This window comes from Metopolophium dirhodum, chromosome 8 (genome assembly GCF_019925205.1).
Source record: "Metopolophium dirhodum isolate CAU chromosome 8, ASM1992520v1, whole genome shotgun sequence".
Taxonomy (NCBI): domain Eukaryota; kingdom Metazoa; phylum Arthropoda; class Insecta; order Hemiptera; family Aphididae; genus Metopolophium; species Metopolophium dirhodum.
Genome location: NC_083567.1, coordinates 19,959,135 through 19,974,756, shown reverse-complemented (window position 1 = coordinate 19,974,756; position 15,622 = coordinate 19,959,135). Strand labels below are relative to the sequence as shown.

The window sequence follows — 15,622 nt, the reverse complement described above, 5'->3', positions numbered from 1 at the left end:
CCCCGTAGGTCAAAAGTATAAAAGTACAAATTTGTTTTTTCCTTTCTTTTTTTTGTTTGGTAAATATAAAATTATTATTATAAACTTAAATCGGATACCCATAACGTGATATATCACTTTTACTTGGGTAACCTCTAGAAATTTTATAAGAAAATATAAATAAATAAAATAAAATGCGCTCAAGTAGGAAACGTGGAACAAACTTGGTCGTCCCGAAAGTCTTACATAATAATATTTAGTTTGATACGTGGAATTGGACCGCCTTAAAAGTACTCGATGCACCATTACAGTTTACGAATGTCAAACTTTTCATTTTATTTTATTTTACAAAAGTTCTTTTAGTGAATTAATTATACGCCGAAAATATTATATACCATGCATTTTTTTGTTTTTACTACTCGGAAATTATAAAATATAGCTAATAATTCAGTTGAAAAAATAATAATCAATACTCAGCTTGAAATGTTAGTTAATATTAATATTATAGTACAAAAATATTTCTGACGTTGTAACCATCATCAAAGGTTATACTATTATCATCACATTGTCTTGAGTTTCAACATAGTATTATTATTATTTTCCATGATATTAACTGGAATTTAACTCTGAGCTATAATAACGATGCGAGCTAAATTATATTCCCCAGGGTTCATCTGCGATCGTGGTGGAATGGAAAGGGGTGAACAACATGTGCGTACGGATAATGAACACCGTTTGTTTTGATCAATTGATCAGTTTTGTTTTTTTTTTTTTCATAAACATAAAATAGCCCTTCATTATTATTTGTTTTATAAAAAAAAGTTCAACATGTGTATTTTTAATCTGACAGAACGCATTTTTTTACACGTAAATATAGATCGTTTTTAATTAACAGAATCACTCGTCTTCGTAATAACTGCGTAGGTAGTACAGTAGGTACTGTGTACCTATAGAAACATTTTGATGAATGATTGAATTATGTTTTATACGTTTTATAATATATTATATGAACCAGTGCGAATAATAATAATGATAATAACGATAATGAACGTATATAAAATACGACGTACAACCAAATACATAACGAACGCTATTAATCGTTAAATATTTTTATTTATTTCGAATTCCAACGGTATCTTTAGCAAGAAATTATTGTTATAATTAAATTTCTCGTTTTAAAAAAAAATATAAATGCACCGTGTATGAAAACCAAACTGATAACTGAATTATAATACAGCTGCGGCGGACTACCCGGCCAGCCATTTGAACGATTTGCGTACTTAAAACGATGAAAAGATTTTATAAGCGATTTGAATTTAAAAAAAAAAAATAATAATAATTATATAACCGCGGTCTACGCAGTTTTTGAAATGTCGAAAGTTTTCAAGTGAGAGTTGCTAGGCATCGCGGAATTCTGGCGGCCAATCTTTGCACGTCTTATAAACTGACATGGCGATGACGGGATTTTATAATTTTTTATTCGATTAAATCTTACGAATTGTGTCTGTTGGCGAATTTAAAAGTTTTGAAAATAGATAGGTACGTAAGTTAAGACGCTGTGCCAATACGATCACAATATTATTTTGATCCAAACCACCTGCTCCGTTAGTGGAGTTCTACAGTCGCGGTCGGTGATGCGGGTATCGAAATCGTATAATATTATATTTGTCGCAGGCAGTGGCGTATCCAGGAGGTTAGGGTGTTGTAACCCCCCCCCCCCCCTCTCAACAATTTTTTTTTTAAAAATAATAACAACATTTTCATTAATAAATTATTTTTAGATAATATTTGTCAAAAATTAATTATAACCACCCTCTACCCTCCACAACAAAAAAAAAATTCTGGATACGCTATTGGTCGTATACGATTAATGATATTATTATTATACCTATCCTTATTTTAGTGGCGTGAACGCATTTGCGGGAAACACGATATTATTATAATATTGTTATCAAAACGCGTCACTATTATTCGTCTCGACGCGTGTTGTACAATAATAGTCGTCATCGCGGAGTACTCGTCTGTTATATGTATAGAACTGTTTTCGGGTCGGGTCGTTCGGGGTTCGTTGTCCACTGGTCTGCAGATGACACGATCATTGAACCGTCGCTCGGATTTCCACAGTTCGGCGAGGGGGAGGGGGGGAGGGTGCTTTCGTTTCGCCGATCAAACAAAAACGCGCGTTGGTCGACCGCCCCACTCCCCCCTGAAGCGCGCCCTAATAGTCGTCGGGGGCACAAACGGAGGCCGAATTACGTCCGAAGAATGCCGTTGTCGCGTGACAAGTTGATTGCGCCGTATATACGCGTGACGCATACTCGACCGCGTTTCGCCCGTCGGACGAAACGAGAAAAAACACGCACCCGCCGCGTTTTCGGCTTGGCCGTGGCGAGGGCGAGGGGAGTCCGCGGCGACGACGACGACGGTATGTGACGCGGTATGTGGTTTTTACCGCGCGGACAGAAATTCCGTTCGATCGGAAAACGCGGACTTTCCGAACACGGACCCCGGATGGGGAAAAAAATAGCGTTCTTGCCCCATATATAGTATCGATTAGAGTTAGTGTATTGCGTCAACAGCGACGGGAGACATAGTGGCGGTGGAACTTACCTATATACCTAGTGCAGCAACTGTCGTAACAGCGCGGCGTATCAATAATTGGCTTAATAATTTACGAAAACCGACCGAAAAAAACGACGACGGACATCGTCCCCCCCTCCCTCCCTCTCCTTCCCACCACCATTTTCTGTTGAACACGCGAGCTCGTCGAATATTACACGCGGCGGCAGTGTACCTAACGACGACGTCGATGTGTAATATGTACGCGCAGTCACGTACTGTGTTGTTGTTGTTGTTGTTGTTGTTGTTCCCGTCGAAAGTTAATACCGAAAGTGAAAAGGAAAACGTCAGAAAACCGCGTGCCCGGAATCAACCGAATCAATTTACGCGCAGGACTATATAATATAATAGGCACTCCGGCGCGGTTCTCGAGCCATACGCATTTTCCGAACGCATTACATTATACAAATAACGTTCGAATCGATTATTATACTTTAGGTAGGTAACCCACAGCTGCTTACGACGACGGCGAATAATCCGTATGTAGGTAAGCGTTTACACGACACTCGGGTTTGTTTGAAAATAATTACCACTCGAATTCCAAGCGTTTAAAGCGTGATGCGTTCCGATATTTACATATTATTATTTGAGAAATAAAACGTCAAGACTTCGCGCACATGCATAATACGACTGCAAACACTGGAAAACTCGTTTTTTCCCCCGCTGCGCAGAACGATACCTAAGTACTATTAATATGTAATATTATGTTTTTCTCTTTCTGATTTCCAATTTTGGAATTTCCGAAATGTCTTACTACGAACCCCGCATCGGTGTTCGATGAAAAACTTAACGAAAATTCCGCCGCGGCCTCCGCGTAATTAAAACGAAAACAGTGTCCGAGCAGTGCAGTGACCGTTCGCGTAGGTATTACGACGCGGTATCATACGCGTTCTAACCTATTTTTTTCTCGCAGCCAAATAATAACAACAATACACTTACGTGGTGGTTTGACGGAGAGAGGAATATTATTGACGTAAAAGTAGCAGCGGGTTGCTATATTACAGTCGTGCTTCAAAGGAATGGGAATGATAAAATGGATATTTTTCGTATAGCAGTCGTATATTTTTCCGCCGACGGCATATAAATATATATAATATTATACACTTTGAATTCTTTAAGATTTTTTCATATATTGAAATACGACGCGCCTCTGGAGCGCACGTAAATATCCCAGCCGTGAAAATCGCGATCCGACAATATATTATATATGCGTATAAATTGCAGTGTATATAATATATATGTATACATTATTATATGTGCCAGCCACACACAGTCGCGCGCGTGCAGACTTATACACAAGGATGCACGGCATCGGTTACGGTGGCGGCGAAGGAAATATTATTAGGTCCTGCAGGACTTGTATTTATTCGTCATTATTTCATTTTTATTGTCGTGAAAACTACGGTACTACGGCGCGGCGGTGACGATAAAAATTGGGCGCACACAAATAAATAAATAAATAAGCGAACAAACAAATAATAAAGTCCCCGTGCGTCCTCTCCCGGAGAGGCGAACAAAAAATATGAAAAAAAAATAAATACCTAGAGAGAGAGAGAGTGTGTGTGTGTGTGTGTGTGTGTGTGTGCTCCTCATCCGCCGCCCCACCGTAAATTCTCGGGGGATCTCGCGTATGCAATAAAATCAAAAGCAATAAAACTTTACTTTATTGGGGCATCATTTTTTTTTTTTTTAACTTTGACCGCGTTTACAGTTATCAGACTCTAAATCTGATGGTTTTAACCCTGCTGTCCTTTCTGCGTATGTCCCGAGGCCCTCTCATTCCGTCGTCGCGATGACGCAGGCACGTATAGGTCGTAGACAGTCATCCCCTCTGTGGTGGTGCGGTGTTGTTACTGTTATCGTGTACTTAATATAATATCATAATATAGTTTTAGTGGCGCTCACTTTGGTATTGTATATAACATATGCAACGCATCATACTGCGGACTCTATAAAATACGTAATATTGTTTTATTTTGTTACGATGGTTTTTTTTTATTCGTCGGTCACGAAATTAGCTACCCGTTTGACAGTTACTGGCAAAAATTTTTTTGTACATATTTTCATGCATACACGGTCCTCATGTAATAATAATATTATATAGCTGTAAAAGTCAATGTCTAGTTTATAGTACATGGGACAAATTTGCGTCGGCTTTTGGTTCACGTGCATATAATAAATATTATATAATAATATTATATCATAATCAAATCTCATATAATAGTCGTATACGTTTTTTTTCCGCAATATAGTTTTAAAACAATTGTTTTTTTTTTGTTTTCTCAACAGGACGCCTTGAAAAGTGCGTGAGCATAACACCTCCGTCGTCGCCTCCTTCTTCTTCTGCGTCCACTTCGTCTTCTACGCCGCCGCACAGCAATCGAAGGCTATGGTGGTGTTCGGGATCTAAACGTTTGTCGTCGTGCTATAATCTAAATCTACGTCGTCGTCGTCGTCGTCGTTTTAAAAATCTGCCTGTCGCGCGTCTCGTTCATCTCGGCTAATCTTTTATATTGTCAGTGTCCGACTCGTGTGTGCATCGCGAGTTTAGAGTTTCGTCAAAGACGTGTCTGTCCGCCGCCGCCACCGCGAGTCCGAGTCTCTCCCCGACACCCCCCGACGTCGCGCCCATGCGACCCGATTGGCCAGCGTCCCGGAACCCGGTCGAGATGTTACACACGCTGAACGCGTTGGCCGCCAAACTGTCGCCCACGCAGGTCCAGAACGTCGACGGCAACGCCAACAGGATCGCCGCCGCCGCCGCCGCCGCTGCAGCCGCCACAGCTCTGACCACTTTGAACGGCAACAGGTACCTACCAACCATTATAATATTATTACACGCGACTGATATCAGCTGTGTTATCACTCACGTCACGGCGGACACGCGTTTTCGTCTGTTTTCCTTCGTTTGTTCGGCGAGGTTTTACATTCGATTTTTTCATTCACTGCAGACGAGCGTTATAATAATTGAAGTGGTATCATCGTATTTTGAAGGTTTTACTTTTTCTATTTCGGACGCCACTCAAGCTCTAATGGTTACCGAGACACGCTTGCTGTTCGATTTTCATAGTATATAATAGGCACGCAAATGAAAAGGCCGTGGTCTAATATTATAATAATAGCCTCTACAGTCGGTCATCCCACGGGTCGCCGTTTTTGTTTAATAATATTACAAAACTTTCCATGTAAAACAATGGTCACTATATTTTTTTTATGTAAAATTAATTTTTCATTTATTATTTATAACAATAGGTACCTTCATAATGTTTTTTTGTTGAATCACCGTGAGTTATTTTACTCTATCTTTATTAGAATGTAATGCCATTTTTATTTATTTTTTAGTGATTCCGTGAAATAAAGTGTTTTTCTTTAAGAAAAAAACATTCCCAATAAACTAGAGGATCTTTAATATAGATAGCGCAATGGACAAAAGTGTTGGTTTAAATATTTTATAATTTTACTGAAACGCGTTATAATAAATTACACAGGGTTACACACCTCATTGTACTCTAAAGCTTTGTTTTAAGTAGTAAACTATAATATTATTACATCGAAACGGAACGATCGCGAGAGAAGGAACAATTTATGAGCTGGGGAGTAATTTCCAAACAAGCAGCCATAGGTTAAGTTAGAGAGAGGGAAACCAAGTAAAATGATATTTACATAATAGGTGTTTAAGAGGAAATATTATTTTATCAGCGAACACGAGACTTTATACTAAAAATGACAAACCTATGAAAGATTGCATGGCGTTAAATGTTGACAATATAGTTGTACAAACTACAAAATAATATATGAAAATAATTGAAATAATAATTTCAACAATTTAAAAACCATTTAAACTGTTTCTAATATTTTTACATAATATAATATAATAAACTAAATGGATGTAAAACTTTTTATGATTCTCCGGGGACAACTCTTTAAAGGCAAAACAAAGGGCAATATTTAAAATTGTATATTATATTTTTTACTCTGAGGCATAGTATAGCGTTGTTTATTGATATATTATATAATACCAGTCTTCGAGAGAGACTAATGCATTTTCTAAAATTCCTCGTACACCACCCGGATACTTGGTATTCGTGACGACGACGACGACGACGACGACGAACAGTAGACGTCCGACCATTTTTGGACGTGGATTATTCGTGGTCGGTGGTGATCGAGGAGGGACGATAGAGAGGTTTTGAAAGGGTAGCCGAAAGGAAACGAAGAATATGGAAGTAGGGAGTAGGGTCAGGTTGTGGGGCGGCTAAACAAGTGCGTGTGTGTGCTGCTTTTCGAGAATTCAGACGCAGAATATGAATATATCATGAGTTTGACCAATGGTTGGCAGGAAATAAGGACGACGCAAATGAAAGCATTGAAAGCCACCTTCAGACCACTGTCGACCTCAATACAATATATATATATATATATATTAATATTATATATTATGTATGCATAAACGTCCCGGCTTATTATTATTTAGAAGAATAACTGAGTAGGTTAGGTATAGAACATCACTCCGCCGCTATATATACCCATCATAATACGATAGCATGTCCTTATACCTCGCTGCAGTTATTAGTTTTTATAGATCAATACTCCTCCCCGCCGCCCTCGTCACGGTCGTCGTCGGGGATATCTATTTATGTTTTATTAAACGGTAACGAGGTATTCGCGTGACACGCCGACGACCCTTATTCGGCCTTCGATGACCGAAGTCATAAAAAAATAAAGAGGCACACCGTCGGCTGTCGCTCACCCGCGGTGGGGTCTATGTGCAAAATTATGTCCACCATAAACAACGGCACTTCGTCGAACAGCGTTAAAATATTTAGATTGTCCGGAGACGCGAGCGGAACACGTAAAACGGTTGATTAAGCACTAGACGGGTCGCGTAGTCGTGTGGGTATACCGAATAAATCGTACGCAACTACAGCAGTCCACTGCGCACAGTGCGCGCGAGAAACGGGGTGGGTTTCTGCGAAATTTCGACGGATTCTCGTCTAATTGGCTGCTGCCGTTCATCAATTATTAGGCACCCTAAGAGACTAATTCAAATTACTCCCCTTGTGAACGCGCGGGGTCGCGAGCCACTGATGGAGTTTGTGGTTTGCGTTTATGTTCCTAGCGCGAGGATTTATGCGGTGCGCACTTGTGAACGCTCCTCTTACGTTTCCACTCACTCGCCTTATTACTCCCTCCGCGGTTCACCCCCCCCCCCCCCCGATCCAACGCCGCCTGGTTGGTCACATTATATACGGTGTGCTTCGTGTCCGCTCGTGTTCGTTCGTTTTAATTTTTAAACGCACCTGACGTGTATCTACGGTTTAATGTGGCGCATCACCGTAGTTATAACGAAGTACGCCGAAGACGCGCAATGTAAGACTGCGCAGTGATGAACAAAACGTTTTTTTTTTTTTTGAAAAATTTTACCCACGAGGCACAGACAGGTACCTGCGTGCATATTACTTCGACTTGAGCAACAAAGCGAGTTTAAACATCGCCGTTTAATTAAGGAGTATTTTAAAGTGTACGCGATGATATTGCTTGTTTGCTTACATACCGTCCAATTCACTCGGACAGGACGTGGTCTGATAATATGTGGTTTCAGGACTTTGAATCGGTCAGGTTAATTGGTTTTGGCTTTCGTTTTTCTCCTTTACCAATAACTGCCAGCATTTTATTATGCCCCCGTCAATTCAAACATTTAACCGGGGATTTTGCTGTCAACTCAATTACTCTCCTGTCGTCGTAACAGTCAGGGGTGAATACCGAATCCCAAGGATTCGTAGGTACGTTTACACACGGAATGAAAAGGTTTCACGGGGATTTCGTGAAAACCCAAAAGCGATCGTTTTCAATCCGACGAACTTGACGTTGCAGTGGTGTAGGGGAGTGATGGTGGGCCATGGAAAATAAAATATACCGTCGGAGACCATTGAATACAAATGAATTTACAACCGGTATACCTTAAGATTAGTAAATATTGGATTCCTCTGTCAAAGGAAATGAGGAAAAAAAGTACCTTAACGACTGTCTACATTGCTCGTCCTTTTAAAAAGCGATAAGGGTATACGCCTAACATCCTGAAAATCGATTTTCGACGGTGTTGTCACACGTATACGTTAGGCTAAAAATAAAATAATATTAAGAAGATAGATGAATTATATCGAACTTACCACGTACGTACGATCAATAACTATTATCATCATCATTATCTTTGAAAATTTCACTAACAATGACATGTTGTGTCCCCTTTCTCCTCACTATATTTCCGACCGGAAACGTTTGAAATATAATTCACTCATTGCAGGTGGACAACACTGCTATTATTTTAACGCTACAGTCGGTTACCTTCGCGCCAGTGTATGTGTGTGTGTGTGTACATAGTGTACACCCAATGCCCCTTTTGCAAATAAAACCAGCCAAAAGTTTAATATTCTGAGTAAAACCAACCTTTGTTTAACCGTATACGTATATATACATATACGTTCGCACCTCTTTGATTACACACAGCTCAAATTTAATGTAAATACGCCTGTTATTATATGTGCAAACACACCGAAAGAGAACTCGATTATGTACGTTTCGCGTGCATTTGTTTTCGGAAAGTTCGTAAGATAATTTCGAGATTAGACGCGACACTATATTATAATAATATGTACTTTGTACACAGCATTCCGCGAGCACGATTAATAATATACCACGCAATATTTGCCGATTTCAAAATCAGAGTTTGTTCAGATCGATTAAACAATATACGCCTACATAGGTGATAGCTGCAGGTATTGGATTCCAATTATAACCATTACCCATCATGATTAGGTATTATGATTATTATTAAATTTAATTGATTTTGTTCATCGCGATTCTTCAGTGTTGTAGGTACTACCACACAATTACAGCTAAAATTAAACTACTGATAAATGATTATTTGAACACCTCACACCGCGATATCTCATTAGACACGAATAAATGCGAATGATGTGATAATAATTCATTGTCTTAGTAGTATTATAGGTATATAATTCAATATCATATCAGTTAAACATGTAATTAAATATTTGATTAAACATGGAATCGCTATTGTATAAGTTCAAAGTTATTTAGGTCACAAGACAATATGACACCTTTTTAGTCAGATTATTATTATTATTTTTACCAGCTAGGCACAATCCTATACACTGTTCTTCAGTCGTGACTTCATAGTTCATAATGATATAGTATGATTTTGTAGTCTTGTCGAATAAGGCTCCGTTGCACGCGTTGCATCATTACGTGTTAATCGATTGATATCAGATGAATATCACTTGATTAACTCGTTAAGAACAACATCACGCGCCTTGGTTGGCATGTGTGTGAATAAATACACCCCATACGCGTCGTAGATAATAATATATTGTATTAAACTCATTAAGTTACCCCCTTTAAAAACCCCTGGAGGAATTTCTCCACCGTTTTAGACGTTCTGTTGACGATTAAGAACAGGAGTATAATAAATAGTAATACAAATAATAATGATAATATTACGTTGTTGTTAATCTTCGGACGACGACGATGTGCAACGAGTGGCTTTCGGTGGAATATTGCATAAAAAACACGCACGCCAACACACACACGACGCAAATATTAATATCGTGTTATGTGTAATAACACGAATTATTATAATATTATGCCCGGCACGGTCCCCTATTCTCGATTCAGAAATCACTAAAACGCGTATACCGCCGTAGAATAATATGCCAGGTGGAGCTGTACATCAACCGCACAATTTATAATACATTATATTATGATGATGATGACGATGATGACTCTGGGATAGAGTACCTGCGCCGTAATGAATTATTGTCCATTCGCGTATTGTTGCCGTCGTTTCGAAGACGACTTTGTACATAGAGCGACGGCGCTAACGACGGGTCGCACACGTTTAATGGAAATCCCTCCCAACCTTCACCTGCACCCTCACATCACAACTGCACGTCCGCTTCTCGATTTCTCATCCATCCGTGTCCCTATGTTTATGGTAGACAAGTCTCCCGGGGACTCCGACGAAAATTCTTGTGTGCGGTGCGGACTCCTCTGACATTGAAACCCTCCTGCACAGCAACCGCGGGGCTTAGAGCTCAGAGCAGATGACGAGTACTGATTTTTTTTCAACCTCCTTTGTTGTTGTTTGCCATTCTCGTAGATAATGTAAAAACTCGGTATGGTGTAGTTTGATTTCTTATAGCAAGTCTACTTTTTTCCGAGATCGACTACATTTAATTTGTATGTACCTATATATAGGTACTTGCCCACTAAAATACGTGCAAGCGCATAATAATATGTAGAGAATATAAGGTTAGGTAGGTTACCGTTGGAGCATTTAAATTAAATTCTTATACTATTAATCTTGCGGCACGTAATTCGTTTAGAAACAAAAAAAAGTGTATGCCGCCGGTAGGTACCTAAAGTTATTTCTCTCTAATTAATTTCACTTTGTGTTTCCGTTTTAACATATTTTTTGTTGTTTAATTTGAGTTTCAAAATTGTTGACTGATAAACCATGATTAAATATTATTATTTTTAGTTTTAGATTTGTGTATACATGTATGCACAATATAGATATATTATATCTCCTTTTTGCAGGTTCTTTTGATTCGAAATAAGTTTTTTTTTCCCGGGAACGCGGACTTTAGAAGCTATTGAAACATTTATGACGAACATGACGTTTTGCTCCATTCGCCGTTTTCCATTGCATTCGAATAATATTATGATCCTTTTTTCCATTAGGCGTCCCCATTGCCATTGCGACCCATATATGCACAGAGAAACTGCCGCGTATTCGCCGTGGGCATAATTAAATTAGTGATTAATAATGCTTTACATATTATACAGCGAAGAAACCCGGGCTGGGTGGATTTTAGCAGAAAGCCCGAGACGGACATCGCCGAGCGGCAATCCCTTTTATTCGATTTTCTCTATGGTGTTTATGTCCCCGAATCGTTCAAAAGCATTCCGAGCCACTTCACTTGTATTATGCGGCGACGGCATTAGCTCCATATACACGTATAGGTATTATATTGTATTCACGTGCGTCTCGTCTCGCTTATATTATATCCCTGGGATTTGTCCATGCAAATGCAATGCCTAAGTAAAAACATCGGATAATAGCCCACACCACCGACGTCGGGGGATGTGAATATAACCGGTGGTCGAGAGGGAGCTGAGCGGAAACAGAACGGGCCGTGCGTATTTCCCGAAAACCTATCGTTGGTTAGTAAAAGATTTTTCCCGATTATAATGTTGTTCCCGACGACCTTTCCGCCGCCGCGTAACCCTATCGAATTACTCTTCGCCGTGCGTTATTATCGGAGTTACATTCCGACGTAGTATATTCATATTATTATTGTATATAGATTCGCGTGTTCGGTATTTTATTATAATATCGAAGTGGCAAATGTACCTAACGGTGCGGCGTCGGCAGGACCAGGATCAGCAGTATATTGCACCGTGTTGGGTAATTTGTTGATTTTGGACACAGCGGCAAGTGTTGTTGGAACTTTGCCGGCGCATATACAAACTCACACGGGCTCATTGTATACATCATACGTTACCTATACAGTAGTAGTGGTAGCGGTGGTAGACACTGGTAGTAGGAGTAGGAGGAGTAGTGATGGCGGTAGGAGTGTAGGAGTACGCATTACGCACGATGTGTGCGGTCGTCGTCGTTTGGATTTTCGAGCGGCAGAAACGGAATAAGCGATAACGCGTATTACGGTAGTAAAATTGATAACGCAGCGGTGTATACACCTATTATTATTACGATATTATTTTATTATATATATATATATATATTATAATAGTCGTACACGAAAATCTATATCAGCCGCAGCAGCAACTACACTAGCAACGAGCTATATACGGTTTGTCCTATCTGTGTATTATAATATATTAATATTAATATTAATATTGTTATGCATCCGACGTACGTTGCCACCTCGTCGCTACTCATACATCGTGCTCGAAATGAAAAATATCGAATATCCAATTACGCGATGCCGCGTGGTATATACCGCATTAATAACGGTCCGGGGAAACGGTTTTAATTGGGACGACCGACGAAATACAATACAATATAATATTATAATAATAATATGTATATAAACGAAAATCCGCACTCTATGGTTTAGTACAACGTGCAGCATTGTGTTGTGTTGTGCAGGCATCTCTGCTCGACCGCGTACTGAATAACATTTTTTATTTCTCGTATTAATATTGTATTATAATATGATTACGACGAATAGGTAGGTACAATTCAATAATATGTAAATGGACGTGCAGTTAACGAAGAAAATGCAATAATAAACGTTGCCGCGTCAGAAACCGAAAACCGTAGGCCGGCAATCGCAAACGACTGCGGTTTATAATTTTACATAGGTACATTATTAAGCATTTTTGTACCCACATAATAAAAATCATAATATATTTTTTTTTTATTACCTATATATTTACCGAGAGGAAAAAATGTTCTAATGAGTTTATCTTATATATTAATATCTAATATTTGTTTTTTTATAATATTATATACCGCCCGTACAGCAGAAATATGAAATCGGTTAAAATTATTAATATTTTTTTAAAACCTATAATATGCCAAACTGACTATACTGCTATCAATTTGAAATACATATTTTATATTTTGTTCTTGCAGTAACCAAGTTGTAGAGTTTTATTTTTAAGAATTTTTAAAGGGATACAATATATGGTCAATGTCCAATGGTAATACATTATAAGATATTATTGGGCCAACCTATGTATAATTTAAGTTGTCTGTGCTAGATTTCTATGCGCAGTTGGTACACTGATATTAGTTAAAGGTCTAGTATTATGATATTATTCTCCATATTCAATTTTGAGAGTGAGATTATTATATTTGATGATGTAAAGTGCATAAGCTTTGAAGAATTTTGTTCATTGGTAGTAGTATACGTTCATTTCTTTGCATAGTGGTATTTTGTGTGATATCTCTAGTCCTTTTGTAAAAGATTTTTAATATTCATTTTATTTTTTTTTTCAAAAAGTCTATAATTTTTGTATAAGTATAGTTATCCGTGTAGAAATGTCAAAATTATTACAAATTATATTAATACTTGATTAACTACTTTAATTTACTCGAGTTCTAAGATATTAGTTAGATCTTCGAAAGCATACATTATTTTTACTAATTTATTTGTTACGAGGTTTATAATAATATGTTCATTCCGTTTCAGATCATGGTACATTTCTATACTTAAAAAGGTAGTTTCAGGTCTTAAACATTTGAACAAAAGTTTAGTTTTACATGCATTTTGATTCAAACTCTGCTCATTATCTCGCATGGGTATTGAATACGTCATAGACTTGTTATATTTGATATTTATTCATTTGGTTAATATTATATCAAAGCGCGTGGGTGACAGAGTATATTATAGTCCCATGGCGAGGGTTTACACCACCAAGCATTGAAGATTTTCGGGACTTCATTAATTGTTTGTTCGATACTTAATCATAATGTTATATTCGTTAATCATCGTATGATGATAATTTAATGTTGTTACCGTTGTACGAAGTCTGTGCCTACTCTGTACACAAACCACAAATCGTCCGACCTTTGTTACGCCATTAACAAGCGACGCGAAGAAGCGGTGGTGGTGGTAATAGTATATGGTCCACAAGCGTAATTGTTTCATTTTCGAATTAATTTTTAATAAAAAAAAAAAATTTCCATAGGTATTATAGGTACGGCTCTACAATATTATATTAATTTATACCTCGGACAATCTATGCACGTGAACGGTGTTGCGATTAAACATCGTGTCGTTTGTCAGAAAATATATATAGAAGAGGAAAATGATTGATCTCGTTGATGCTTTAGGTCCACGATAATAATAATACAATATGGCTGCAGAGCGAGCGGCAATGACCGTGTCGGACGATGTATAGTCGTATTACGTAGATACATATTATAACTCGTAGCCATAATTAGTCCAAATCCGATTCGTCCACACGCGCGCGAAACGTTTTGCAAGCTCATCAAACGCGTCAAATCGGTGCGCAGTACGCATTTAAATTATATATAATTCGATGGCAAAGCGCACACGTCATATTGTAATAGTGACACTATCAGATTATCGTATAATTGTTCAGGAGAACGATTTCAAAGTTTAAACTGTTATAAAAATTCAAAAAGCTAACTAACCGTCGTGAAAGTTGTTTTATATATATTTCCTTAACATAATACTATAGTGAGTACCTAATTATTAGGATCAAATATGATTGTGCTACTCAAGACAAATTTCAAAAAAAAAAAATCTGTACTAAACATAATTTATTCATAAAAAAAATTTTTTAAAAGAAATTATAGGTACTTAACACATTTGTATATGTAAAAATTAATTTTAATATTTTATTGGCCATCTCTAGATACATTTAAGTACAATTACAATAAAATAATATCGAGTATAATTGCCCAACTCACCACTGCAGTGGATAACCTCTTATTGGTTATAAAAAAACAGTGAACTTAAACACTTATCTCATTTTGCTTCTATTCTCAACAAAGAATAATTTAAATAATGCCCTAATATTATAACTGCTTTATATTATATTATAACAAATTAAATTTTAAATTTTAAATGATATATAAAAATTATAAAAATATATCACAACTTATTTCATTCTGTATTTTACAATGAAATAATACTTATTTAAATAAAACATTTTTTAAAGAAGGTAGTCTTCTTGTCATCTTAATAAATAATATAATTATTATTGTTTAGTAAAAACATAATAATAAAAACAAATAAAACTCAACATTTTTGAGTAAACATAATATTTAAAAGAATATTATGAAAAGAAAACTCAATTTATTTTATAACATGATTGTTAACTTCTATTGTTATCTTCATATTTTTTTTTTTTGACACCGACTGGTGCTTCCACTCAGAACACGTTTCGTGACTAAATGCAAACATTGCGACACTTAATATTTTATTATATAACAATTATGATG

At 37.4% G+C, this 15,622-nt stretch overlaps 1 protein-coding gene across 12 annotated transcripts in view; it reads left to right on the top strand.

Annotated features, from left to right (window-relative positions):
* The window catches only part of LOC132951149 (CUGBP Elav-like family member 1), a 194,178-nt gene that overhangs the window by 15,261 nt on the left and 163,295 nt on the right, over nucleotides 1-15,622 (top strand). For all 12 annotated transcript variants that reach the window (XM_061022882.1, XM_061022891.1, XM_061022890.1 and 9 more), the window contains exon 2: nucleotides 4,888-5,407. In XM_061022882.1, the coding sequence (XP_060878865.1) occupies nucleotides 5,229-5,407 (179 nt within the window). In that variant the 5' untranslated portion in view covers nucleotides 4,888-5,228. The remainder of the gene's footprint in view (nucleotides 1-4,887; nucleotides 5,408-15,622) is intronic.